This window comes from Trachemys scripta, chromosome 13 (assembly GCF_013100865.1).
Source record: "Trachemys scripta elegans isolate TJP31775 chromosome 13, CAS_Tse_1.0, whole genome shotgun sequence".
Lineage (NCBI taxonomy): Eukaryota > Metazoa > Chordata > Testudines > Emydidae > Trachemys > Trachemys scripta.
In genome coordinates this window covers 31,384,833-31,406,503 of record NC_048310.1, presented here as the reverse complement: position 1 = coordinate 31,406,503, position 21,671 = coordinate 31,384,833, and the positions used below count along the sequence as shown (strand labels likewise).

The 21,671-nt window shown below is 40.3% G+C and overlaps 1 protein-coding gene across 3 annotated transcripts in view; it reads right to left on the bottom strand.

Moving 5' to 3' along the window:
• Positions 1–21,671, bottom strand: part of FTO (FTO alpha-ketoglutarate dependent dioxygenase) — a 329,085-nt gene that overhangs the window by 90,431 nt on the left and 216,983 nt on the right. Inside the window, exon 9 of one of the 3 annotated variants that reach the window (XM_034788563.1) lies at positions 20,990–21,051. The exons of the other annotated variants lie outside the window; for them this stretch is intronic. Coding sequence (XP_034644454.1) covers positions 21,027–21,051 — 25 coding nt within the window. The 3' untranslated portion in view covers positions 20,990–21,026. Of the gene's footprint in view, positions 1–20,989; positions 21,052–21,671 lie in introns of those variants that run through there. 3 annotated transcript variants of the gene reach the window in all.

The following is a 21,671-nucleotide window of genomic DNA, read 5'->3' as shown; positions in this document are numbered from 1 at the left end:
GTAATGCACTCTTTCTCTAAGGCTTACTACATTAGCATTTCATTCCATGTTCTAAATGCCTTTGAACTTTCTGAAAAGCTACATCTGTTAGCTCCCTTGTATACACCAGAAAGTTAGCAAGTGAATTAAGTTTTAATATAAATTGCTTTGTTCACTATTAAGATTGATGTTGGACACACTATACTGTAAGTTGCAAACTGCAATTACAATTCACTGCAATTATCTCTGGTTGTTAATAGCACAAGATAGCATGTCACTTTTTACCAAGTGTATAATTTATCTTTTTTTTCCCCATGAACTCTTGTGGTATTCCAAATGTATAATCTTGTTGTATTATTTCCCAGTGGTCCAACAAAATGCACAGCAAGTGCTGACTAGAACAAACTAAAAAGCAGTGCTATTGACAAGCCGTCACTTGTGCAGTAATGAACACTCTGCCTCTACTTTCACCTCACCAAACTAACAGCTTTAATTTATGATAAAGCAAACGAGAGACAACCTCCAGTTTTATTGTACCCTCAGTGCTGTTTCAAATAAAGTAATTAGAAGGTCAAGAGACAGGTCTAGAAGCCAAATATAAATGCAACCCTTCTGCACCGACATTTAAAAAAAATCTTCAGTGATCAAAGAGCATTTTATCCATCCTTCTTCTGCAGAGCAGTATGAGCCAGCTCTTTACCACCGTAACCAATCTGAAACAGTGGAGGTTCAATTCCTTTGCTCAGTAATTCAGCCCATATGTAACATGAGTGGGGTACCTACCAGACATCATCCTCAGGAGACTTCTCAAAATCAGGTTCTGCCCTCACCAGTGATTTATAATAAAGGTACAGGTGATTTTGAAAACTTTTTTTTTATAACAAACAGAAACTTCATAGATGAGTAATAGATGAAATAGCTGTTTTGGCTGTGAGGACAAGAAACTTCAATGGATACCATAAGCTAATGTTAATAACATCTGATGGATGAGTTGATGGCTAACAAAGAAGAAAAATGTGCATGTCTGAAAGGTTTGCTCAAATCCTCCAATATCCTTATTTACAATATGAGAAGAACTGTGCATAGAATAATTGAAGAACCAGTTCTTGTTGTCTGGACTCACTGGAATGAATAGGCAGAGCTATTTAAACTTGTTATGTCTTTGCAGCATTATTATATATCTTTATACATACAGATTTATAATCGTGCTAATGCAGCATGTCTCTGTTTTCATTATACAATAGCATCCTAACTGTAAACTTCAGCTTTAATCCAAAAGGATCTCATAGCACCTAAGAAGCTAAATAAACTGATATCTAAACTATATGAGGTGAAACCTAGACATCAAACCATTCTTATAAGAAAAACTCATGTTCTGAAACTGCCCCAAAGAATACTCCAATGTATTGATACAATTCTGATACATCTCAATTATAAAATTACCTCCTTTAAGTAGACAGAATGGAGATACCTACATTGACATTTTAAGGGCACTGAGGTTAGCTAGCATACTTATAAAACATATCCTGGAACTTCTCATGACCACTAGAGGTCAGGACTTTGTTTAAATGTATCACCCACAATACGACAGTTCCAACGGTGTCCTAGCACAACTGGGCATGTATTGATCAGTAACAGACAGAAGAGTGCCACCTACAGAACAGTCAACCTTACTTCCTGCAGAACCAAGATGTTCCACTGCAGTTGTCTACACAATTACTGACTCAGCTTGTCCCTGCTTAAATGATGAGACGTCAAGGGAGGATCAATACACAAATGGCTATGGCTGCATTTGAAACTTCCAATGTCTTTCCTACATAGCGAAGACACCATACTAACTAAAAGTTACACACACAAAAACTACACTAAAGGCACAGGATTGACAGTGAAAGAATAAACTTTATGGTTAAACACAACAGTGCACAGACAATTAGCATTAAGATAGTGCTGCAGTGCATATGGCTTATGCATAAAAGAGTTTTTCCTCTGAGTCTGAATTACCCTATTTTAGTAGGTGTGTCTCCTATACTTAATGGTCTTTTAATTATGGTTTTGTTGTGTAATTTTTCTCAAAGTAATTTTTGCACTATCATGGCATAGTCACGTAATACGTGTAATTGCACTTAATGACATAAGTGGTATAAAATATATGTAATCATATAATTAGAACATGTAATCACATTGTAAAGGCCCTTGTGAAACTGTTAAAAAAAAACCAAAGATATTGCATGTATACATTAGCCAATTATCAGAGTTCAGCTACCTTTAACTTTGTTTTTCCAAACAATTCGAAGGGATTCACCCACAGGACTTGGTGGTAGGAACCATTCAAAGATATGATCCTTTTTTGTGATTCATTCTGACTGGCCTCCATTTTTCCACAGTTTCCAATGGATACTTTTTCTTTTACCAAGAGAATTATCTGTGAACTGTTAGATCTACAGCTCTAGCTGGGTTATGCGTGTATTCTGGTGCATTACAAGTTTGTTTGTTTTTACGGGAGTATCTTAATGGTTAGCACCTAACTCGCGGCTCAAAGGCTGATCTTAAAGATCTGCTCTACCAGCCACCAAATCTTATTCTTCCCTATATTTTGCAACAAGACCTAATGAATTAATTTTTTAAAAACATCCCTAAAACATAAAAAAAACCACTTAAAAGTACACCTCTACCCCGATATAACGTGACCTGATATAACACGAATTCGGCAAAAACGCAGTAAAGCAGCACGGGGGGGGGGGGGGGGGCGCGGAGCTGCGCACTCCAGCGGATCAAAGCAAGTTCGATATAACGCGGTTTCATCTATAATTTTTTGGCTCCTGAGGACAGCGTTATATCAGGATAGAGGTGTAATGATGAAAAAACCTCAATTGTGTTGCATCAGTTCACATAAGCATCTTAAAGTTGAATACTTATTCAGACTTTTGTTAGCCCTCCCACTAATCCCTGCAATCCTCACCACCATCCCTTTCACCAACGATTAGGGATAGCTCAGTGGTTTGAGCATTGGCTTACTAAACACAGGGTTGTGAGTTCAATCCTTGAGGGGGCCACTTAGGGATCTGGGGCAAAATCAGTACTTGGTCCTGCTAGTGAAGGCAGGGGGCTGGACTTGATGACCTTTCAAGGTCCCTTCCAGTTCTAGGAGATGGGATATCTCCATTATAAAAAAAAAAAAAAAAAGATTCTGCTTCCTCCTAATTATTCTTCTTGTGGGGAAGAAGGCAGAAGAGATGGCCTGCTATCTCCAGCAGGGGCAATTGGGGGTGACTAAGCATCTTTAGTTAAGCTATGTACTCCCTCTGGTGTCTTCAACAAGGTATACACCCAATCTGCTTCTTCCCCAATGTCCGTCTGGTACATCAGCCCCCTACCTCCACCAGCTCCAAATAGCTCTTCTTTGTCTTTCCCTTATCTAGTCTTCTCTTCCCCTAAGCAGGAGGGGGTCTCTACCCTTTTTGTCACCTCTTTCTCTATTCCCCCAGGACTGGGAGTTTCCTGCTTTTGTTGCATCCTCTTCCCAAGAGAGGGCCAAAATTAGTGGCTGTCTCATTGTCCTTGCTCCTCTACCTCTTTCCTCCACTCGTCCAAATGGGTTTTGCACGTAAACATTCTCTCACCTGCGTGTGCCGCTTTCGGTGCACAGAACTGCACCTGCCCAAGCAGAGATTGGGGTGAGCATATCAGGCCTGTAAATCCTAATCATGCTTGACACAAAAATAAAATAAATGGTAAATTACAAAGTTCTGAATTCTCTATATAACTCCAGTGACATCACAAGCCACTTTGGTTTTCCTCTACTGCACAATGTATCTGTAGGCTCAAATCTGATATCTATTGTAGGTTTAAGGGATTCCTCTTTTGTAGTATTAGCTATTGAAATACTATGCAAATTCATAAGAATTAATTTTTTCCCTTTCTAATGTGCCACTGAAGAATTCAGAGAAAAAAATCAGTTCAATAATAGATAATATTCAGTGTCCAGCATCCTCCTTAGATATCATTAGTTGAGTTCTCAGAGTTGAAATAATTTGAGAGGTGGGATGAGTCAAAATGAGGATTCTGGAGAGTATTTCAGTGAGGCCTCCATTTTTCTCTCTGTGGCTTAGAAATGGTACTTGCAAAGCTTAACAGCAGTTCTCTTCAAACTGCTGTTATTCAAAGGGTATAAGCCCCAGAGGAAGTATAAAGGATATAAGGAAATCTTTGAATCAGTGAAAGATGTTGGTATGCAAGATTGAAGATATACCAGCTGGTCTACTGCTTCAGCTGGTTACCAGAGGGCCAGGAAGAAATTAGTCTCACAGCTCAGTTGAAAGAACACCTGGACATTAACCTGAGGCACTGGTTCACTTGCGAACAGGGTCATCTTTGTTTCCTCACCACACACACCTAGGAATTAAATAATAACCTGTTAAAAAGACTAACTCCCAATGTACTAAATCACTCAACTTCATTAAACCCCACCTCTGGCTCTCTAAAAAGTTTAGCAGAAAATACAACAGAGAACCAAGCTAAATCATCTCCTTATTCACAGATAAGACAGTGGCAGGAAAGTGCAGTGGTAACTTCAGCCTTTCAAAACTGGGAGCACCCAAGCTTGCCAAACTGAGGGCTGCCCTGGCAACTTCCCAGGTCCTGAACAATAAACCCAATTAGTATACAATAAAAGAGACTGCAGCTATCTTTATTTTTCAGTTGGAGGCTTGGCAAGTTTGAAACGATATAGTATCACTCCGAGAACTAGAACCATGCTGAAGAGAACCCTGAAAGATGGCTTCCGCTGTTAGTACACGGAAAACCTGAAACAGAAGCTGGACCAGGGCAAGGCCTTCGAGGTGACATGCAAGTGGGACGCCAGTAACTACTTCCTCCCTGGGGGCAGCTTCAGCTGATTTGCCGACTGGAAGTTCATCCACACGGCCAAGCTCAACTGCATGCTGCTGAATGGAACGGTCCACCACGGGAATTGGGACAAGCGATGCAGGAAGTGCGGCTATGCCAATGAGAAGCTAACGCATATTTTGTGTAGCTGCAAGCCATATTCCAGAGCCTGGCAGCTGCGCCAGAATGCCATCCAAGATTGCCTGATCAGAGCCATCCCCCTACTCATGGGGAAGGTTGCCGTGAATTCTGCCATCCCTGGAATGGACAGACAACTGTGACCGGACATCGTCATCACCAATGAGGACTGGAAGATGGTGGTCGTCATAGTTCCCTTTGAAAACAGGAGCTCGGCCTTCCACGATGCCCGATCTCGAAAGCTGGAGGAATATGCTCCTCTGGCCGACCCCTTGAGAGCTATGGGCTACGAGGTTCAAACTCAAGCACTAATCGTCAGAGCCCTGGGTACATGGGACCTCAGTAACGAGCAAGCGTTGAAAGAAAGACTGTGGAATCAGTCAACGCTATGCTCAACTGATGCGGCAACTCATGGTGTCGGACGCCATCAGTTGATCGAGGAACATCTACCTAGAACACATCACTGGACATCAGCAATACCAAGAGGGATGATCTGGAGTGCTGATGAGAAGCAGTCAGGAAAGTAACTCAAATACTTTTCTAATGGACAATCTACCCTAAATTCTCAATTACTGAGGGACAATCTTTACTCACTGATGTATTTGCTTTTGACAACCAACTCTCTGTATAACTTTTCATGAGTGATGTACCCAAATATTTGGATGCTAATATCTAAACTATATTGTTAAATATACTCATCTAAATTCGGGTTATTGCTGATTATATACTATATGTATCTTATGATTTTTAAAACAAACTTTGTAGTTTTGGATAACCTAACCACTATACCCAGAGTGTACAGACACTCTTTTCTTAACCTATTATATAATTTTTTAACATGAGTCTTAATAAAATGTTTATATCTGATGTTGGAGCCCATAGCCTTGACAGACAGCACTGCTATATTAAGGGTGAGTGGCCTCACTATAGAACTTGTGCCACAATTTGGGCTGCATTTTTCCTTACTCTGCATTATTGCCTTAGGATAACATCATCCTAAAAATGAGCTTTGCACAATTTTTGTGGACAAAATCGGCACACAGCTAACTACAAACTATAGTGGTGGGCAAATAGATTGATATTGTATTTGGCGTCACTGAGATTGAGATTGCCAAATTCAAATATCCACCAGTTCCAAATACATGACTGAATTTCTCTCTTCTGTTCCTAGATGACCTCTCTTCTCCACCACTAAGGACAGACCTTTTCGTCCTCTCTCCAACACAGAACTGATAAAAAAAATTAATTTAATTTTTGTTTCTACCAACAGAAGCAAACATCTTCATGAAAAAAAAAATCATTCCCTTCAAAAATGTTCAATTTTTTGAGGAAACAAATGTAAATACAATTTTTGTTTTGTTTCAAATAGAAAATTTTAATTTAATTTCAATTGTCTTTTTTTGTTGTTTGTTTTTTCTGGAAAAAGGATGGAAAAGGGTGAATGCGCCCCTGTAAAAAAATCTGATTGAAAAGGATATTTTCTATTTAGACTGAAATGAAAGGAAAAGTTTTGATTAGAAATAAAACAAAATGAAAAATTTTGTTTTAATTCCTGTCATTGAAAAAATCTGTGAAATTTTTCAAACAAAACTAAAATTTTCATTTAATTCGATTTTTTTCTATTGAAAATACCTGTCATTTTAGACCAACCATATTCCAATACTCGCAGGAGATAAATGCTCAATTATCATCAAGCAACTGTAGTAGTTAGATTTTGCTTCTCCTGCTAGCCTTTTATGGAGCTGAGAGGTGCCCTGTTCCTACTGAGGCAGGAGGTATGGTAAATAGACATTCAGCAGGACCCACTGGGGAAGACAGACAATGTTCCCTTTTATAGGCTAAAGAAGCCTGAGAAAAATTTACTCTCTCAAACATATAATCTGTCAGAAATTACTGCCAGAGGCATTAACCGAGTGCTGTTCACTCATTGACGCAAGGTGGGGTTGCTTCCCATGGGCTAGTGGGTTATCCATATGAAAAATGGGTCATTTGACGGTCTGGAGATGTTAAGAGGTTTAGAATAGCGCTTCTCAGAGGAGATTCAAAGGCTAGAAGCTGCTTGTATGTAATCCCTTACTTTTTTAAATGACAAAGGGTTTTTACATTGCTGACTTTTGCAATAAAAAGTACAGTATGTTTTACTTTCCTACAGTGAGACATTATTTTCTCCCAATTAGTGTCAGCACTGCAGCCAATCGCAGTCTATCAGTTCTAAAATATACATACAGTATGTACAGCTATTCCTAAAGGATGACTGGGAGTTGGCAGCTATATTTAGGTGATTATGGAATTTATTAATATCACGTAGAAGTAGAGGCCAATTATGGAAGTATATATTATCTGAAGTTTCCCAAGTTAGCAATTGTTTCTTTTCAGTATGCACTTATTGAAGCTTCTGGCTCGGGGCATTTTTCTTTAACATTCTGAATTAGTTCTAACTATCCATATTCAGATGTCATGGAACAGAACAGAAACACTCTTCCCCCCCACTATGTTAACCACAATAGGTTTATCTAGTCTGGTAGTACAAGAGTAATAGCTACCCCAGCCACATACGAGAGATTCAATTTTCCATTTTGGGGTCAACCTTCATTTGCATGTTATCCACATGCTGAAATATTTTCTCTCTCAATCAGTTCATATCGGCACATGAAAGACACTTCCTATAAATTCTCTACTACAGCTTTTGATTCAGAAAGTATTTTATGGAAGACATATTTTAGGTTGTCCATCCTTTGATTTCCCACAGAAACTAATAAATAATCAACAAAAATATGATTAAAGACACTGCTTGAAAACTCATCCAAAAAGGAATACCAGCTAGTGGAAACATCTTTCTGATCCAAATCTATTTATCTTAGAAACAGAATTCTAACTTAGGTTTTGAAAAACCCGATGAAGGCTTCAGCTAAGTTTTGACATAACATTTTCATATTCAAAATATCTATGGAAATAAGGGGAAAGGGATATGGATCTTGAAATTGCAGAAGGATGAAATGGAGCTTAGTAAGCTAGAAAGGGAAATTACTTATCTGTAATTGGAATTTTCTTTTTAAAAAATCCCTTTGAAATCATATTCAACCAATTTTCAGTCATGTGTACTTGTGAGCATTGCTTTAACCCTTTGAAAATGTACTGCCGGCAACAGATTGTGGATAAGGAAATCCTAACTTATATCTGACTTCTAGTGTCAAGAGGTTAAGAAATGCTAAATGTCTTCAATTCTGTATAGTATATTTCCACTGTAAACAACAATACCCTTTGAACCTACTTATTAATCTGCTACAAACCATCACTGCAAACTTCCTGGATAGGTGCAGCAAGTGAGAAAGTGCATCTAAATATCTAGTTATTACATTTAGTTAGAGAACATAGACATATCTTTTTCTTCTCTAAATTAAAACATTGATCATTAGGCCTGAACACAAAACTTAAGAGATGATATAGCAGACATCATAAATCATGGTGCATTGGGTTACTGTGCTCGTCTTTTACACAACTTCAAATTCTGGCAAACTGAGCTCATACAGGAAAACGAATTTAATGGTCTCAGCTGAGCCTCAACTCCACACGACCAAACTATGGCACAACTAATACAATAAATAATGATAATTCCAACTTGCACTTAAACAGTATGGCATTTTTTAAATGGCCCTGTCTCCATTTGCAGACCCACGGTATGTGGGCACAGAACTACAGATATAACTTAGAGGCTATTTACTGGTTGATACCTGAGTATATAATTAGCTTGCAATTTGACATAGGCAAAAATGAGGGCCAGGTTTGGCTATGGGTGGGCCTGAAATCTGGTCCAAGATGATTAAGCATGAGAGATTAGATAGAAAAAAGGAGAGTGTTGTAGGTGTTTCCATGGCCCTATCACTGTAGTATCTGAATACCTAAGAGTTGAGAAATTAACCTTCTATTATACCATAGAAGAGAAATCTTGGAACAGAGAAGTCATCAGAAGGACAGTGAGAGTCATCACATAAGTAGGAGTAGAATAATGAAAAGAAGAAACCAGAGTTTTTTCTAAGGAGCTGGGTAGCAGCAATTATAGTGTCATAGCACACCGAGATAATATGAATGTTATAGGTCATGCATTGTCAGAGCTATAGAAAATGCTTGCATGACATCAACATCTGACCACACTAAACCCAATTCTAGCTAGTCGTCTCAGTATGAATACATGCATAAAATTAGGAACAGTCATACTATTTGTTTGTCATAATGGGTTGAGACAAAATGAAACAAAGCTAAATTGAACTTTTTATTAAAAGTGCTCATCTCTGATCTGAATTAACCCTCTGGGGTTGCCAAGAGAAAGGTGAAAACTACAGACTAAGTCTGAATATAAACTATAACATATGGAATACGTTTGAACAAAGGGTACTCAGAACATCTAGTCCTAATAAAACTCAACAGAGGGTGAAACCACAGATAAAGCAATAGGTCCAGAACAGGAGGATGTACGGTTTTCCCCCTTTTATTTGCAAGTCTCATCCTCAGTCAACTGACTTAGGCTTGGTCCACACTGGGGCGGGGGATCGATCTAGGAAACGCAACTTCAGCTACGAGAATAGCGTAGCTGAAGTCGACGTTTCCTAGATCGAACTAAGTTTACTTACTGCGGGTCCACGTGGCGCAGGCAAGCTCCTCCGTTGACAACACTTCCTCCTCTTGGCGAGCAGGAGTTCCACAGTCAACGGGGGAGCGCTTCTGGGATCGATTTATCGCGTCCAGATGAGACGCGCTAAATCGATCCCAGAAGATCGATCTCTACCCGCCGAATCAGGTGGGTAGTGTGGACCTAGCCTTAGAAGATTATTCCACTTCCCAATTTCTCTTCTGTAAGAACTTCTTCCCGAGTGCCCAGCCTAAACTGTCTTTTGGTAGCTTCTGAGTATTGCTTTTTCTCCCTGACTGGGAGAGGGTACAATACTATTTCTACTTGCGACCATCTGTGAGTATTGCTATCATAAATGTGACAGATGGACCTGTACCCAAGTTCTTCATCCCCAAATTTGGGGGAAGATCAGATCCAAACATCATCACTCAGACCCATCTTCAGTAGATATAAAATTATTAGGCAAAACAGAACACATAACTTTATCTGTCACCAATTCACACAGATGCAACATTCATGTAAACAAATTAATGCATAAGCCTATACAAACCATAAGAAGTTACTTATTGCTCCAGTAAGAAGAACTGCTTGGTCCATGATAACATGGTATTCTAGCAGCCTAGCAATTTCTGTGATGAGGAGCAGATGCACAGAACCAGTCTAATTTGATTTGGAAGAAAGATGTCTCTTTAATACATGACCTAACACAGGGACTTTGGCTGTTTTAACACTAGCTAACAAAACCTTATTAGAAGTCATTCCTTTATAGCAGCAAACCAGAAACCCTGGCAATTTAGAAAAGTCCCCTGTGATACAACTGTTTACACACATCTTCAGATGGTAACAGCTGAGTGATAAAGCTTGTACATAATCAGGAGGAACTGATCATCTTTCAACCCTTGTTTATTCCAACAGAAAATCAGAATGCTGAAAGTTTACACACTAGAATAATGTAGTGCTCCCAGGTACTATATATCAGCAACGTTATTTAATTCTTTATTCCCTTTACATCTGGCTTGAAGCAACTAGGCTCTGTCCTCAGAAAAGAGAAACAATCTTCAAAACCAGTACAGGCACATAGTGTCCTATAAAAATACATAGATAAATTCACCTCTAGGCAGAAGGCTCTCAAAACAGTACTCAAGTGAGACTGTAGTGTGCATAGGCTTTCTATTGGTCTTTGTAATGGGCTGAATTTCTGCTACAAAAAGTCATAAACACTTCCCATATGTTGTATAATTGAAATATGCTGCTTTTTCATTCATGAGACCAAGCCAGGTTGTCAGCCACTGTGAAAACTGTTTACCTTTTTCCACTCTCTAATGGTGATCCCTAAGTAGATTTTCTGAACTTTATGAATGTTCCCTAAACTCTAACCACAAGAAGCAGCCATGTCTGAGCTATGGATTCTGTGCCTTTGAAATAACATTTGATAAAAGAATCACGAGTTCTGAAACAACGACATCCCATTTGTGTGTTAAAATTGACTGTTTTCTAGCTGTTACACATATTTCCCCTGTGCGCATCAGAAAAGGCAGAGAAAGAATACTACCCCCTGAAAGACGATTTCACATTGTCAAAACCCATGGACCCAGGAGTGTATGAAGTTCGGGTATATACAGCAGTTTCTTATGCTGAAAGACTATTCAAGAGAGAACAGTCTTAACCCCAACTCATTGTGGTAACACATATTGGACTAAGAGTCCGTACATTATTGTTTGTAACATTCTTTTCAATTACAGTGTAGTTCCCAGCCTGCTTTGAACAGAATATACTGTACGTTGCCCAAATTTAGCCCTTTGCTATGGTTCTGTTTGATTGGTAACTCAAATAACTACCACCAAACATAAATCCCAACCTAAGCTTTCTTCCCATACTTGGCTCTTCCTGTGGTTTCCCCTGAAGGAATTCTCGGTTCCAATCTCCGTATATGTGAGGTCACAGAATGATGGGTACTAGGGTAACTTCAGTGAACCAGAAAGCAGCAAAAGGATTCCAGAGGGGAAAAAAATCAAGGTCAGTTAAAAAAATATATATATATATTTTCCTGTGCTGATTGCTCCCCCATCTAGTTAGTAGGGTTTTAAGCAAAGATCGGTGCATTTTCAGTTTTCTGTATCAGTTTATAGGTCACCCTTAAACTAGTTTAAGATAAAAAAAAAAACTTTAATGTTTAATAGTTACACAAAATGTTTCATATTTACATAGCTTTAAAATGGGATGTCTCATCATCTCCTATAATTGGGCACCCGGACTGCTGGTGTAATGTTGGGCAGTTAACAGCTGTAGTGCAGTGGTCTGACAATAAAGCTGCCACAGGTGTGCAGCTTAACAAGGTGTTAATTGTGTAGCTGTTGGAAATAAATAAGGAGCCCAAAGGGTGTGTAATGGGGGTTATTGTGCATGAAGGACTAGTGTGAATGCAGAGCACTGAAAACCAAAATAAAGTCAAACTGAGCTTGGCTTATCCACACTCCAGCACCTTGTAGTCTCATCATTTTTAAAAAAGATCATTTTTACTGAGAAACGCTCAGTAGCACAGACGACTTCTATTTCATTCCTAAACAGAGAAAACTGTTTCGTCCCATATGACCTTTATGTTGTTATTTATGCAAAGTAAAATGGGGGAAAAGGTGGTTTTTTTAAGGGCAATATAACACCACCCCTGCATTTAATGTAGATAGACCATAGACCATAGAATATCAGGGTTGGAAGGGACCTCAGGAGGTCATCTAGTCCAACCCCCTGCTCAAAGCAGGACCAATCCTGCACTAAATCCCCAAATGGCCCCCTCAAGGATTGAACTCATAACCCTGGGTTTAGCAGGCCAATGCTCAAACCACTGAGCTATCCCTCCCCCACAGGGGTGTGGATTTTTCATGCTCCTGAGTGACACAGCTGAGTTGACCTAACTTTTTAATGTAGATTTGTAATGCCTTACATTTCTGACAATCCCATGGCGAGGCATTCCCTCTTGCAGCATGTGCATCTCTGCATCCATGATGGACCCAATCTCTGTGCATATCTTGGATGAAATCCTGGCCCCACTAAAGTCAATGGCAAAATCCTATTGATATTAATGAGGCCAGGATTTCACCCCTTATGAGTAATCCACTCTGCAGTTCTCCACACAGGAAAAATCAAGAGTGTGTGAAATTTTAAATAGAAAGGTGCTGGCTCCCAGTGCAGACTAAAATATAGTACCACTGCCAAATCCACACCTGCTGTTTGGCATATGTAAGGAAGGCAACCGTAAGATGGGATTCATAGGAGATGTCATAAAGAAGGAGTGTGGCAACATGGAGAGTCGTCACACCTAATATGAAGTCCTAAATGTGTGAATTTTGTATACCTTAAACTCTGCATCATTGGCTTCAAATTAATACTTTTAATAAGTTACCCGAAAGCTTTCATTTCCTTTAATACAACACAACATCTCTTTCCAGTGTACAATATCCTTCAAGAAGGTCTAAATGTACTTTGCAATCTTAAAAATTAACTAAGTAGTAAACATGTATGTGTTAAACTGATTTTAATAACAGTAGAGAAAGATCCATAACTCAATTTTTCTTTCCAATATCAGCATCATCATGGCCATTCCCCTCCCTGAAATATGAACAAATTCTCTCACAGAAGGGAGATAATTCCTTTTAACTTACATGAACATATTTGCCATTTAACTTTTTCCATAAGTTGCTTAAATTTGAAATGTCAAAAATGTGAGATGAGTAAATCCTCATGCAACATAATCTCCTAACCATACAGAAAGCTTTCACAAAAAAATAGAAATACCATTTTGGGATACAGAACCCATTGGTAGTTTACTTCTCTAGGTCAGCAACTCTTGTCAAGTTTGACTGCTCACTACATCTAACACACTGTATCACAATATTTATGTAAAATGTGTTGTAATCATTTGAAAATTAATAAATTACTGATCAGTAATATTCTTGTGTGATGCATGTTCAGGGTGCGTACAAAGAGTTATGAATATGTGCTAGAATTATGTTCTTGAAATGTGTTTGGCAAGCAATGCATAAGCATGGTCTGCCCTAGACAATGGATTGTGTATTTGCTTGGCTGACCAGCCTGATCACCACGCAGAGACAATAAAGGTTCAGTTATATAAAAGGTAAACAAAGCCATCAAGTTCCATGAAGAGGAGGAGGTAACGACTCAATTATCATCAGTGAGGGAGGAACCAGCATGAAGCCTTCACCAGATCATATGGTGTTTCTTTCCAGGAGGAGAAAAGGAACTTTATCTGAGAGTACATTTCAATGGTTTACTGGACTATAAAAGGGCCTGAACCACAAATGATAAATAATTGAACCAACTGACTGTATATAATATTGTATTTTAAAAGTGGATCAAGGAAGGTCTTTTCTGAAAACTAATGACACATCAGTGACTAAGATCACTGTGAAATTTATGTATTAGTACTACATGAGGAAATATGGATTCACACTAATATTATGCTTTCAAGTCTGTCACCAAACACAAGGAGAAATAGGTTTTCTCCCAGACAGGAGGGAAGGTAGCATTGTGGAATCAAAACATGGAAACCTGATGTATGTAAGAATCAGCAGCAGGATGGGAAGTCACAGGAAGGGAAAAACAGCATGTGGTCATCCTGATACAGAGGACAAAATAGTGAGTTTGGGAAGCTATAAGGAGAGAGAAGAAGCCATCTTAGAATACATCACTGGGCAGACACAAAGGGCCAAGCTAAGAAGGATGGATCCATCAACTAAGGAGGCTGACATTTCTGGGAACTGAATATAGGTGAGAAATCTGCTTAGGCAACAAACTTTCACCCAAGAAGACAAGGGAACCCAGCCTCTTGTACTTCTGTGGAAGGTCCTGATTGAGGAAAAGTCAGCCAAGTCTGGAAAGAAAAATACTGTAAGAAATCTACCTTGAGCCAAGGCTGTACCTTACTGAGTTAAGTCTTAGCCACTACAACACATACTTTCCTCTTATTTGCTTGTCACCACTGTGTCTTTAGCCCTTACACCTGAACTCATGTAATACCTCTCTCTTTTTGTTAATACACTTGTTTTACTTTTAATCTAAACCAACCCAGCGCTGAGCTTGAATTGAAGCGATTGTTAATCCCAGTTAAAGTAAAAAGCTGTGCTTTTATCTCTTTTAAGGAGCAACGAACCTTATGAATTCTCTAAGTGCTCCACTTCAGAGTAGATGGTTTTGGAGAAATCTGGGAGTTGTTTTGGGGTCATCCTGCAAATAGTAACCAGGGCTGGTGGAGACCAACGTGGGGCTGTTGTGTTGTCAGTGGGCTGCTGGGGTCAGAGTGCTGAACTAGGGCTGCACAGCATACAGACACTCAGGGAACCAAATGCTTGTCTGCTGGCTGTTGGTGTCTGAGCCACAGCAGCAGAGCATTTAAAGCACCTACAGCTACAGGGCAAGCAGTGACACAACCTCTCACTGGTCTGAATGGCATGCCAAAAGATGACATGTTAAAAAAAAAAAGCCCAAACAACATGAAGATTCTTGAGAACTGGCCACAGCTGTCTCAGAGGGAGGAGCTGAGCAAAACTGTTGGTCACCGTACAAAATAATTCCCATTCACTATTCTAGAAAAGCAGATTTGTTTGGGTTTTTTTAAAGTAACTCTTAAAATGAAAACAGAAAATTGTATCATATAGTTATTATGCCACCCATGTGAGCGCTTCCCTCAAAGCACAAAGCAGCAGCTGAGATACCCAACACATAATTTTGGCGATTGCATGGGACAGTCCGGGGGACGGGGGACGGGAGGACATAAGCGCTGAGTTTCTAATCAGCCGGGGGTGCTCCCCTCGTCTCTGCCCAGGGCCTACGCCCACTCCACCCCTTCACCAAAGGCCCCACCCCTGCCTCTTCCCTGCCTAGTTCTGTCCTGCCTCTTCCCCACCCAGTTCCGTCCAGTGCCTCTGGACGCCACAAAACATCTGATCCACAGTAGGCGCTGAGAAGGAGGGGGAGGTGCTGATCGGCGGGGCCCGCTGGCGAGCAGGAGGCGCTGGGGGGAGGGCGAGGCTCTGGTGGGGGGACTTGCCTCTCGCTTGCCTCCCTGTTCACCTTTTCACCCCACTCACCTGCCAGGCTCCCGCCTCACCTCCCCGCCCACCTCCTGTGGGGCCCCCCAAAGCACAGGGCTCAGGGTAGCCACCCTGATTCGTCGTACCCAAGGTATGGCTCTGCATAGCACAGTAAATTAATGCTCCCATATAATGCTGCCAGAATGAATATTTGTTTCTTCAGTTTTATATGGTTGTGCTCACTTTGTGTGGATTACATGACTTAAATGCATCAAGATTCAGTATGCTGGGGATGGCACTGGCATGGTTCTTTTGGTTCATGTAGTTATTCAAATGTGACACCACTTACAGGACCCTATGTACATACACCCCCACTTAGTATTAAAAATCATCCTTTCCTCCACCACTATTCTGGAGACTGGATAGATGCCTTTAACAGTCTATTGAGTGGTCAGAGGCTGTCAGCTGGCCACTCTGGCCCTCAGGGGGCGGGTCTCTTCTGGAGGCTGATCTGGGGTAGACTTACTGGTCTATGAACATTTTGAAAATGCATCCCTTCTATCATCAAACGCCATCTATTTCAGCCTTCTGGCCACTTGTTATTTCAGGGGTACATTTCAAAGCTGTGCCGGATGAGTTATGAACACAAATACCATTATTTGTAATGTGGATTTATGCACCAGAGTTCTACACATTGTTTTACACTTAAAACTTTGTACTTAAAATCTTTTACATTTTTTTTTTTTTGCTACATTTCTGAAGTGGGCTAAGCTAAAAGAAATCCAATCCCAGAACTCCTTTTCTCTAGAATATGAATCACTGTATAAATCCACATAATGATTTCTGAATGACACGGGTAGTGATTGTAATATGCTTCTTATTTTAAGTGAAGGCTAGATTCTTATGCCAATAGCTACTGTACAAGTTTCCAGAGAAAGATTTATTTCATAGCTACATAGCTTATCTTGAAATTTTACCAGTCTCTAACGAAATGCCAGAGGCAAAATTTACTACAGGATATATGCCAGCAGGGGCTGGTGTAGACCCTATTGCAGGGCCCCTGGGGAGGGCATGTCCAGCTGGCACTGTGCAAGGTGACTGCAACCTCACACTTCACATTGTGACTAAGCGCATCCCAAACATGGGGTGTAACTCTGGCTAGAGATGGCTGTGGTTACACAGCTAGAGGATATTGCTGACTCGGTGTTTATCTGCTGCAGCAGTTATAATTTGTTTCTATTTACATATATATAGGGCCAGATTTTCAAAGAGGATTCAGCCAGCCTCTAATTTGGGAGCCAGCCAATCTGAGCCCAGAATTTATTGCTGAAACAAAACTGCAGGTACAAAATTAGAGCTTAGGCATAATGACATTTACAAATATTGCCGCAAAAATAAGGTATTTTGTTGTCCGACATTCTATCATTTGCACCTACATTTGATTGCAGGTGCAAAACTAGGCTTTTTAAAAAACCATGGCCCTTAATGCTGTAGGCAATACTCACCCTAGTAGAAATTCCATTTTAAAATGGGTGTTACGGGTTCCAGTTTGCAACTAGATTTTGGAACAGGCCAATAGTCCTATTGGAGCACTTTCCCCTGGGCTTACTGGTGCTCTACAAGAGAGAAATGCAGAAACCCATATAGACCATTTGAAAGATTCTAATGGAATAACTGGAATTTCTGCAGACTTTTAGCCCTTTCTAACTTCCTATTTTTGCTTAACTGATTTGTTTTTAATCTGAAATATATTACTTGCCAGTCAACAGCATTTGGAAATAAAATGGAGAATTTGGACCAAATTATGGCTGCTCCTGCACAACTGTGCGGACGTGCAAGAGGCAGCCATAATGAGGTTGGTTTTTGCTGTCTGAATATAAGGATGAGTGCTGCTAGGACTCCTGCCCTGCGCTACACCATCTAACATCTGGTGAGCTTTACTGCAGGGGAGCACACCCTTTTGTGCAATGTATGGTCCTCCCGAGAGCTCTGGAGTTGTTATGTATCAAGAAGGACTGTTAGCATTGTCAGCAGCATCAGGGTGTGGATGGGCAGGGTAATGCCCCATATCTATTCTAGCAACGTTGGCAACCTGGGCCTATCAGTGAGGTAATATACACTGCGCCCTTACGATGGGCGTATGCAGCTGCTGCTCTCTTGGCTTCCACACTAGGAAAAAGGTTGAGTTTAGGTCAGGATTAGGTAACACAAACTAGCTAAGCCCAACTTGCGCTCTTTCTGTAGTGTCACTTAAGGTCAATTTTAGCAATTTGAGTTATAGTCTTTCCTAGTCTTGACAAGGCCAGTGTTTGCTACCCCTGCGCTCAAGGAGACATTCTGTCTACCTCTGTCCTGCACACACTGAATGCCTCCAGCCGCTGGTTCATTGCTGTGGCCCTCCACACTCCCTCCTTGTGTCAGTGGTTCCTAAAGCTACAATACAGCCCTTAGTCTAGTGGTACCCTTAAAGACATAGTATATTACATGGTGTCCAGTGATCACTCAGTACTTAATGTGCCTGCAAGAAATATTTATTCTGTGTCCAGTTCCAACTGGCTGTGCATAACAAGAACTTCATGGAGTCCTGCCCTAACTGTCTGCCTGGGAAGCTCACGGCTTAAAGACACAGTCCCCAATACTACATCATTGTTTCTCAAACACTTCCTCATATTTACTAGCACAAGACCAGAGTTTATTTGAGAAATGTAAATATATTAGCTCAAAGCTTAGATAAAACATTCCTAAGTTTGTATAGCCAAGCTTTTGCTGCCCCAAGCTTTTTCAGGTGCCAACAGTCACATTTTGAGGTACAAATGGCCTGTTTAAGATATTGCCTCTAACTAACTGATTTGTCTCTGTAGAAACTTAGAAGGCAGTTTCAGGCCTCTTAGAAAATTTGGGTCTTGATAAGCAAAGCGAACACCACACGTTACAGTCATGGCAACCTTCACACTCTCAAGCGTGAAAGAAGATTTTGGTCATTTCTTCCTTTCCCCCATATTAAATGATGACCCCCAAGTGTGCATTTTTCATTTGCAGGTAACAGGAGTATGAAGTGATATGTCCAGGCTGTGCTTTGTTTAAATCATAATAAAAAGTTAATTTTAAAAGAAGTCTTCCTTAATGCTTCAAACATAAAAATAACTGCAGCCTGTCCAAGTTTAACACAGCGTATTCTATTTCCAGCTATAATAAATACAAAGCTCCAGCACTCCTCCTAAGTTATTACAAGCTTAATCTAATAATCACAAAGAAGCTATTATTATACTATTAGAGAAACATCTGTCAACTGTGTTTATAGTTTTTAAGAAACTATGAGATAATGAGATGCTATGCTTTGTGCTCAGACAATTGCCCTGTAGATTATGTCTATGTCCTACAAATCCTGCCATTATTGAAGCACAAAGCACAGCTTTACTTTTTATCTCTCTTATAAAACATCAACCAGATTTTCATTCAGAAATAATGCTTTTTGGGGAGAAACACTTTCTTATGTGACATCATAACATTCCACACATAAAACAGAGATGGAAGTTTATGGTAACATGATGCACATTTTAAAAGCAGGAGTTGACTATTTCAGGGGCCTGAGAGGAGAGCTAGGCAGAGTGAGAGGCAGAAACGAAAAATGTAAAATAACCTGCTATTTTGTTATAAATTGTTGTGCTGCTTTTCCTAAATCCTTTAATAAAAATAGCAATTGTATTTCATGTTAGCAGTTATCTGCAAAAAATCACTCTTAATTGCTCTTATGGCTACGTGTTTTAGTTTAGCCTGGTTCACATTTTATTACAAAAGACTAATGGGGCATAGGCTCCCAGTAGAGGTTATTTTAAACCTTGGTCCAGCCAGCAATAAAAAGAGTATAAAAATAGTTACAGAGGCAAAATAAAAATTAAAAACTATAGCTATGCTTTCAGATTTACAATTATAATAAAATGAGTCATAAACTTTTGCTTTCATTCCAAAGCTTTTGTGTTAAGAACATGCTGAATCTCTTGCTATTTTGCATATGTTCACATGTAAAACCCTTTTGTTTTCTCCATTTTATGTATAGTCTTGATTAGCTATCTGTAATTTCTTTTAATTTAGTACTATTTCATTAAATATCCGAGCTGATCAGAGCACAGAGGTGATAAGACAAAGAACACATTACACAGTAATAGTAACTTAATGGAGTTTCTTGTTAATGAGGTAATAACATGCAGCCTTCAGCCTCCCGCCTCCAAGTTTATTTGGCCAGAGCTACTGTTGTTATTACCTTATTAACAGGAAGAACCCTCAAGTTGTCATTAACTATGGGAATCTGAAGATCTACTGGGTTCATTTGTCAAGCTAGTCAAGGAATCCAATCATAAATCAGGACTGAGATCTTCTCCAATATCAGAAGCTTAGCCAAATCAAACCCACTTAGTATATGGACAGATGACATTTGAGTTTGGTTTCTAGAGCAAGTGACTGGTGTTGGTGACTCAAAGAGAGGCACTGATGAAGGGCTTGTCTTCACTACGGTGGTAAGTTGACCTAAGTTACGCTACTCTAGCTACGTGAATAACGTAGCTGGAGTTGACGTAGCCTAGCTCGATTTACCACAGTGTTTTCACTGCGCTGCGTCAATGGGAGACGCTTTCCCGTCTATTTACCTTAATCTTCTCAGGGAACTGGAGTACCAGGGTTGACTGAGGAGCGCTCTGCCGTCAATTTAGCGGGTCTTCACTAGACCCACTAAATCTATCCCTGCTGCATTGATTGCAGCAGTGTCGATCTCCCCATAGTGAAGACCAGCCTTAGTGTGATGGGGGGTTGTTCTGCTGGAGATAACATTTTTGGATGAGATGCAAGGCTGATGCCCTGATAATCTGTAGCATCTAATACCTTGAAGCACTTTTTGCACCAGTAGGGGTAGTGGCTCTGAGATCCTTGCAAAGTTCCAGCTTGTCCATTGCATTCCGCCTACAAACGTCCCCTCTGCAGTTCGAGTTGAACACTCTTCTTTTTCAGTCTGCCTTAACTGTTGTGCAGCATTAATGTGTCAGAGAAGCCAATTTTATTGTGAGACTCTGATATTTGGTGTTTTTCTGAAATCCCCAGCTCCTGAAGTCATGTTATGATATGAAAATCTCAGTCTACATTTTTTAAAAAGTAAAAGCACACAGCTGCAGAGAAAAGCTTGGAAAAGTGACCTACGTGTAAGACTCAAAAACCAGAAATAAAATAAAAAGAACCATTTTTTTTTTAATAAAACATTTTAAGGGTAAACTCACTCATGATTTCTGAACACCTGGGGCTGACAATACTGTTTGTATGCTGTAAACTGCTGTCAGATTTCCATTCACGTTAGCAGTTGGGCCTTATCTCCAATCAGCCAGCACAAGTCTGTAGGTCCAAAAAGTTGCAGAAATTACACATTACTGCTGCCATGCTAGGCAATATAGAAGAGTGAGGGAACAGAACTCAGCAAATGCATTTTGTGCCCTCAGATCAGTTACACATGGAAGCTTAGAGAATGGATCTACCAAAGGCCATTAAGTGCCTGATTAGTCAAATGAAAGATTCCCATTTACTCCAGTGGGCTTTGGATCAGGCCAGCGACAACAGCTGTGGCCAGTAGAATCAAAACCCTTTGTATGTGGACTGTGTCTGCTAGTTCCTCTGTGCCACGTTTTAGTGTCCACAGCTCAGCTAGATGGACACCTTACCCAGATACATCATGCTGAGACTAAAAACTTTTATTCTCCAGTTCTGCGACATTAGGGTTACCATACGTCCGTTTTTTCCCGGACATGTCCGGCTTTTCGACAATCAAACCCCCATCCGGGGGGAATTGCCAAAAAGCCGAACATGTCCGGGAAAATGCCGGCCGGGCACTTCCCCTCCGGCGGCGGCTCTGTTCCTCCCCGGACTCTTCGGCTCTGTTTAAGAGCCGAGCTGCCCGAGTGCTATGGGCTTCAGGCAGTCCCCTTGCCTCCGGACCCCAGCCGCCGGCCGGGCACTTC